We start from the raw sequence: 8,341 nt of genomic DNA, 5'->3' as shown, positions 1-8,341 counted from the left end.
TTTTTTTTTTTTGTATTTCTTCCAACACAGATTAGTTTGTTCTTCTAGTAGTCCGTGGTACTTTCAATATTCTTCTCCAATTCCATAACTCAAATGTATAAAATCTTCTATCGTTTTCCTTATTCACTTTCCAACTTTTAGATGCATACCGTTGCATGGGTTACGCACATTTTAGTCCTCAAAAAGGCATGTTTGCTCTTGAACACTTTTAAGAGGTCTTGTGCAACAGATTTACCTAATGCAATATGTCATTAGATTTCTTGACTGCTACTTACTTCCATGATTGTGGATCCAAGCAAAACAACGTCTTTTGAAAGCTTCAATCTTTTCTTCATTTATCATGATGCTGTTTATTGGTCCAGTGGTGAGGGATCTGTGTTTTCTTTACATTGAGGAGCAACCCATACCAAAGGCTGTGGTCTTTGATCTTCATCAGTTAATATTTTAAGTCCTCTTCATTTTCAGCAAGGTTGTTAATGAATCTTCCTCCAATCCTGATACCGCATTCTTATTCATATGATCTAGTTGCTCAGATTATTTGTTCAGCATACAGAATGAATAAGTATAATGAAAGAATATAACCCTGGAGCACACCTTTCCTGATTTTAAACAAGTGGTCCCTTGTTCTGTTTGAACGACTATCTCTTGGTCCATGCACAGATTCCTTATGAGCACAATGAACTGTTCTGGAATACTCATTCTCCATAATGTGGTCCATAGCTTGTCAGGATCCACATTGTCAAAAGCCTTTGCATAGTCAGTAAAGCACAGGTAAACATCTTTTTGGTATTCTCTGCTTTCAGCCACGATCCATCTGATGTCAACAATGATATCTCATTCCACGTCCTTGTCTGGATCCACCTTGCACCTCTGGCATTTCCCTGCCACATGTGTAGGCACTGTTTACATTGTTAAGTAAAGGTATTTAAAATGAATAAGTTTTTGGTCTTGCAAAAGTCTATCATGTGATCACCAGTATTGTATCTATCATACTTTCCATTACCAAATCTTTTCATTTTACAACTTTCGCTTACTAATCGTCAATAATTACTAATATCCTTGAAGAATTACTTCATGCTTGGTAAAGTGGAGGTCACCCAAGGAGATGGGTTGGCACAGCGGCAGCAGCAATGGGCTAAAGCATAACAACAATTGTGAGGATGGCATAAACCAGGCAGGGTTGTTTTTTGTTTTAGGGTCTCTGTGAATCACAGCGGAATCGGTGGCACTAAACAACAACAAATTATTAATGTATTTTGACTGCGTGTTTTATCAGTTTGAGACTACAGAAGTTGTAAAACTTTTCAATTTCTTCATCTTTGGCATAGTAGTTGTGTATCACTTCAAATAATAGTCAGCTAACTGGTCTTCTTTGTAGGTACATAGATACTATCCTGTCACTGACAATATTCTATTTCTGGTTTAATCTCTTTTTGATGATTAATGTGATGCTATTCCCCTTCATCATTCCTGTTGTAGTAGACAATATGATTGTCTGACTCAAAATGACCAATACTAGTCCATCGCAGCTCACTAATACCTATAATGTTGATCTTTATGCATGCCATTTCATTTCTGACAACTTCTGATTTACTTCAATTCATACTTAGTACATTCCATTTTCTGATTATTAACAGATGTTTGTAGCTATTTCTTATTTTGAGTCACAACACATCAGCAAACGAAGGTTCCTAAAGCATTACTCCATCCAAATAATCAAGGAAGACTGGTGCTGTAGCGTAAGCACTGGACTAGTAACCACAAGGCTGGCTGTTTAAACCCATAAGCCACTCCTCGTAAACCCTATACAAACTCGCTATAAGTTGGAACCGACTCGATAGCACTTAAGAATACGACAACGACATGCTTTGTCGAGGCAGCTCTTTGCCAGTCATATTTTGGGTACCTTCCAACCTGAAGGGCTCATTTTCTAGCACTATATCAGACAGTGTTCTACTACCCTTCATAAGGTTTTACAAAATGTTTCTGCTTGTTCCTTCTTCCTAGTCTGGCTTAGTCTGGAAGTTCTGCTGAAACTTGTCCAACCTGGTTGACCTTGCTGGTATTTGAAATAGCAGTGACATAGTTTCAAGCAATAGGCAACCACCACATACAACAAACTGAAAGACAATTGGTGGAATGTAAACATAGTAGCTTATAAGTAGAGTAGATGTACTAGTACCTTAAATTTTGTATAATATAAAGCTTACTTAGAAACATAATTTAAAATGATAAAGATGAAGTAAATAATATTCAAAAAATTAATTTTAAATATAAACTTGATTTTCTTGAGAATTCATCAGGAATGTTTTATATTTTAGGTTTTGTAAAACTGGCATCAAAATCCCTTAAACCTGTTGTTGTTGATAAGTACTGTCAAGTCAGATCCAACTCAGCAACTCTGATAAGGTTTCTGAGGCTTTAAATCTTTACAGGAGCAGAAAGCCTCATCTTTCTCCTGCAGAGCAGCTGGTGGGTTCAAACTGCTGATCCTTGTGGTTTGCATTCCAGCGTTTATTCTACAGAACCACTGTGCTTCCTAAACCAGTTATTACTATGTATTTTACTAGTAATTATAGTATTAATAATGAAATACATTAAAATGGAAAACATTGTTATTTCATCTGTATTGTTATTGTTGTTGTTAAGTGCTATTGAGCCAGTTCCAACTCACAGCAACCCTATATGGGGTTTCTGAAGCTGTACATCTTTGCGGGAACAGAAAGCCTCATCTTTCTCCCACAGAGCTACTGGTGGGCTCAAACCACTGACCTTGTGGATCGCAGCCCAGGGCTTATCATGCAGAGGCATCATGCTCCTTATTCCATTTTCATCATTTGTTAACAATAAATTCACCTATTATGATTTATATAGCTATCATTTATATTCAGTCATTTTAGTAATTACTGTAACACAATTTATTAAACTTTATGGTTTGTTTCCAAATTACTATTATATAAAAATTATGCTACAGTAAAATTCTTGTTGCACACATGCAAGAAATTTACTAGGAAATCTACATAAAGGTGAAGTTATTTGGTCCTATGATATTTGCATCTTTAACTTAATTAAAAACTACTGATTGTTTTCCAAAGTGGCTTTTCCAGTTTGCACTCCTACTAAATAGTATGTGAAAATTCTTATAATTCAAATCCTTTTTCTTTAATTTTTGAAAAATAAAAAGTATCATATTGAACTCCATCTAAATTTTAAGGAAAATATAATGACCTATTTTCATTATCAAGGAGTTCTGGTAGTGTAGTGAGTTATGTACAAGTCGAGCTGTTAATCCAAAGTCAGGAGTTTGACTCCGCTAGCTGCTCTGTGTGAGAAAAATGAGGCTTTTTGCTCTGGTAAAGACATATAGCCTTAGAAATGCTATACAGGGTCACTGAGTGGGAAACAACTCCAAGACACATAGCCATCACCACCACCGTTCCCATTATGGAGTCCTGGTGTGGTGCTGTGGTTAATGCACTGGACCTCAAAGTTGGTTTGAACTGCAACATCAGCAGTTCAAGCTCACCTGCTGCTCCTTGGAAACCCTACACAGGGTCGCTATGGGTCAGAAACAAATTGATGGCACAACAACAATAGAGCTGGAATGCTTTTGGATTTTCTTTTTTCTCTGATGCGGGATATCATGTTTATAAGAAATATTTCCCTTCAATGAAATATTAAAAACCTATTAAGTCTAGAAAAATCTACTTTATTTTTATTTTATTTTTATTTTTTTGGTTTGTTACTCAAACATTCATCCCTTCACCCCTTTTAGTCCCAGGTGCTGTTCCTGCTGAATCCATCCAAGGAAGTACCTTTGAAGAGAAGATATTTCTTCAATGGCGAGAACCAACTCAAACATATGGAGTAATCACTTTATATGAGGTTAGCATTCATTAGCAACTTAATTACTATTGTAATTCTGTATGGTAACTTGGCTATCTGTTATTAAAAATGTATAATGCCATAATACCCTATAAGAAGTTTAATGACGTTAGTGTTTATAAAGATTAATTTATAGAGATAAAAAATTTAAAAGCAAGTTTATGTATTATGAATAACTTCAGGATATATATTTATAATGATTTGGATGTTTCTAGATTATATGTTATCATATATGAAGACACAGCATAGCATTATGACTTTTATATAAAAGAACTAAGTATGTTGAAGCATACTAATTAGGAGGCAACCACAGAATCCTGTCCTTACTTAGCTGTGAAGTATTTTATTTTGAATTATAAAAGAACAGTAATTATCCAATTAGCAAATTCAATAAGAATTGTCTCCAGAATAGCAACACAATAGTCTTTTAGTTTCTTATCATGAGCAAAACATCTTTCAGACTTTTGTAACATAGTTTTGTCTGCTGAGGCATATCAAATGGTTGAATGATAGATAGCAGAGAAGAATGTGATTAATTGTTCAAGGAAAAAAATAACAGCACTAACTGGGTGACAATTACCACCACATCTGTGTGAGCTTTATCTCACTATGCGTATTGTCATAGAAACAAGCAGGTACATCTTTTTAAGCCAGCATTTATTTGAATGCAAATTCAACAAAATTATATGTTGTTAGGTTTCTGAAAACTGTAACAGCTCCTTATATGGAACTTGCTCTTGAATACCTTTCATAACTACAGACAAAAACCTGAGCAGATTAAACTGCCAGACAGTAATCACCAGTAAGCCCCTCCCTGACCTGACTGGCCCCATATTTGTGTTTCTGTATCACTTTTGAAAGTTGGTATCGAGATAAAGAAAAAGTCGAATTGAAAGCTAAATGAAGTAAGATAAAAAGGAAAAAGTTGATTTCGATGCTAAGTTATTGATGCTGTTCATTGACTACTTCACTATGAAAGAATGGGACATTATAAAAAATCATGGTTCAGCCCTTTAGAGCTAATTTCATAATCAAATCAATAAGTTTGTGTGTTTTTTTCTTCAGTGATCATAATTTTTAGTTAATATTCTAGTTTAAAATACAAGGACTTTTTGTTAGAAAAGAAACAGTTTTTGAAACTGCAAAAAATGATAGCAAGCATCCTTCCACAGCAATCTCTACACATAATCCATGACAGTGACCACACAGGACTCAGACACAATACTCACGGCCATGGGGTTTATTAGGGAAGTTAACAAGCTACATGTCAGGACCAAAAATGCTCAGGATGCAGTTCTTTAGTAAAGACCCATTGGCCTGGCTACTGCCCTGCTTAGTCAATGTTACAAATGTTCCTGCATCAAGGAGGCTCACTGTGCAGGGATCTCAGGGCCAAATTATGTGCACCACTCCTGGCTGTTCCTTGGTAACAGTGACAGCTGCCCCCTTTATTTTTGAGATGGCTCATTTTATACCCAAGAGGATGGCAAAATTGACCAGTCACAACTGTTGTAGTAATTGTCAAGTGCCATCGAGTTGATTGCGACCCTGTATAGGGTTTCCAAGGAGCAGTTCGTGAGTTTGAACCACTGACTTCTCAGTTCAAACGACTTTGCAGTCTGATGCATTAGCCCACAGCGCCACAAATTAGCACTGTTAATAATCACACAACTGAATCAGATAACCCATGATTTCTTACCTTTCTTCCCCCACCTTTTCTTATCCAGATTCATCAGCAAAAAGTTTGGTGGGAGACTACAAAGACTATGGCTAGTTGTTATTGTTGTTGTTAAGTGCCATCGAGTTGATTCCGACCCATAGCAACCCTGTATGGGGTTTCCAAGGAGCTGCTAGTGAGCTTGAACCAACAACCTTGCTGTTTAAACGACTTTGCATTCTGCCTAGAAGAGACGTTAAATAATTCCCTGCACTGAAGAAACCAAAATGAAATTCCAAGAAATAAGTTCACCTGTCCTAAACACCAGAAGTTAATTTCTAGTCAGACAGAAAATAATACCCAGATTTTTTTCTTTCTAACCTCACTGAACATTTGTCTTTGTGTAAAAAATAACTTTAACATGAAAAGAATAGGAATAATAATGTAAAAGAAGAGCCCATTAATCTCTCTGACTTTGTCAGGATCCCCCAGTTGAACAAGATCTAAATGCTAGTACAATAGGGAAGTGTGGAATTATCATAAATCAGGATTTTAAAATTACAGACGTGTGTGGGAAAAGTGACTTGGCTCATGTTTCTAGGCACCAAAGGAGAAAAGTCAAATATGTGAGTCAGACTTACTAGACTAAATGTTTTCTGACCATCAAATCTCTCCTGTCTTTCCCCATATGTTTTAGAAGTGGGAAAGAAGGATGTTCTGAAACTCCTCAAGGTGGGCTTTAGATGGAGCTGTTCCTCCCCTCACTGTGGGTGTGTGCCTCACCATCCTCTGCTGAGGTCCAGGATTTACACAGTGTCCTAATAGGAGCTGCAGGTCAAAGGAGCTCAGTCCCTTCAGGAGAAGGCCACTGTCTTCCAGGACAGACATCATACTAATGGAGAAGGAACCTTAGAAACAGCGTTTTCTGTCCTTGAGAACGTATTTTAATATAGTTGAAAACTGGAAGGTGAGATAAATCACCATAGTTAAAAAATATTAATGATAAGTTGGCACAAGTATATATGTTTTGAGACGAGAAGAAAAACCAAATTGAATGTTGTAAACATTGTAAACAATTACGCTGTTGTTGTTAAGTGCCATCAAGTTGGCTCCGACTCATAGCGACCCTATATAGGGTTTCCAAGGAGCAGCTCGTGAGCTTGAACCACCGACCTTGCAGTTCAAACAGCTTTGCAGTCTGACACATTAGCGTACAGTGCCACACCAGGATATGCTATTGTTGTTGTTAAGTGCCGTCAAGTCGATTCTGACCCATAGTGACCCCTGTATAGGGTTTCAAAGGAGCAGCTGATGAGGTTGAACTCCCGACCTTGCAGTTCATCTCTCATAGGGTCACATAAGGTCACATTATTCTCAAATTCTCTTTACCTCTTATAAAAGGTATTTCAGAGTATTAATAAATGAAATATTAGGACAATACTGTTTTCCAGGAGTTAAAGCAATTTACTGCATGACAAAATTTTTTGGTCTTTTTCTTTACCCTGGTCTTTATAACCCCTAACTTCCATTCAGGAGCCCTGTTAGTGAAGGGATAAAAGCACTCAGCTGCTAACCAAAAGGTCAGTGGTTTCAGGCCACCAGCACTGTGCAGGAGAATGATGCAGCAGTCTGCTTCATAAAGGTTTCTAGGGCTGGAAATCCTATGCGGTCAGTTCTGCTTGGTCTAATACAATTGCTGTGGGTCTGAATTGACTTGATCACAGTGGGGTGTTTTTTCCACTTTTTTTTCTTTACCCTTGTCTTTATAACTTTTTTTCCCACTTCCATCCAGGAGTTTCTGCGTGGTTGTAAAAAATGGTGTGGTGGACTCTGACCTCCTCTAATTCAAGGGAGAAAAAATCAAGATCATCAGCATTAGCCATCCAAGGCTGATTCCTGTGAGGCAGAGGTCACACATGCCTCCACTTTTCAATCTCTATGCCAATTCTGACACCAACCATACATCCCTGGACACCCTCGGCTGCTCTGCTGGGTTCAATATTCATTTCATTGGCCATACAGAACTCATCGACAATACTCATGATTATGAGGTTTATTAGGGAAGTAACAGGTTTTAATTAAGAAGCAGAAATTACTCAGGATGCAATTTATCAACTTTTATTAGTGGAGCCTGCAGGCATGCCTCTTTCAGGCCATTGGCCTTTCTTGGTTCTGCAGCCTTTTGGCTTCTTCTCTGCTTAGACAAGTGATACAAAGCTATTTTAGCTCTGCCAACTAAGTGTCTTGAAGCACTATGCTTTGCCAGTAAGCTCTACCAATTTCCCGATGGCACTCCACTTCATCAATAAGCCTCCTGTCTAAAGAAACTTAGCTTTCTTATTCCTGGGTTGAGGAGATTCAGCAAAGGAATTGTGGGGCCAAAGGGCATGATTTATTCCTCCCTCTTTTTCCTAGGTGGCAGTGAGAACGCTTTTCCACCTCTGGGATAACTCATTTTACACCTTCTTGTTATTGTTGTTAAATGTTGTCCAGTCAGTTCCTACTCATAGCGACCCTGTATAGGGTTTCCGAGGAGTGGCTGATGAATTTGAACCACCGACATTGTGGTTCAAACCGACCTTGCAGTTTAGCACATTCACCTGCAGCACCACACCCAGGGCTCTTTTGCAGATAGGCAAATGGAGACACAGAGCAGTTAAGTAATTTCTCCAAAGTCACACAGCTAATATATGGGGCCAGGCCTTGAGCCCAGACAGTGAGCTTGAACCACCGACCTTGCAGTTCAAACTGACTTCACAGTCCTAGGGTTCCATACACCTTATTTGCATAATCCTATCC

At 37.8% G+C, this 8,341-nt stretch overlaps 1 protein-coding gene across 2 annotated transcripts in view; it reads left to right on the top strand.

Annotated features, from left to right (window-relative positions):
- The window catches only part of PTPRM (protein tyrosine phosphatase, receptor type, M), an 840,546-nt gene that overhangs the window by 371,235 nt on the left and 460,970 nt on the right, over positions 1-8,341 (top strand). For both annotated transcript variants that reach the window (XM_006868703.1, XM_006868702.1), the window contains exon 8: positions 3,776-3,885. In XM_006868703.1, the coding sequence (XP_006868765.1) occupies positions 3,776-3,885 (110 nt within the window). The remainder of the gene's footprint in view (positions 1-3,775; positions 3,886-8,341) is intronic.

The sequence above is a fragment of the Chrysochloris asiatica genome, unplaced genomic scaffold (genome assembly GCF_000296735.1).
Source record: "Chrysochloris asiatica unplaced genomic scaffold, ChrAsi1.0 scaffold00122, whole genome shotgun sequence".
In the NCBI taxonomy this organism is placed as follows: Eukaryota; Metazoa; Chordata; class Mammalia; order Afrosoricida; family Chrysochloridae; genus Chrysochloris; species Chrysochloris asiatica.
This window is presented reverse-complemented; position numbering and strand designations above follow the sequence as displayed.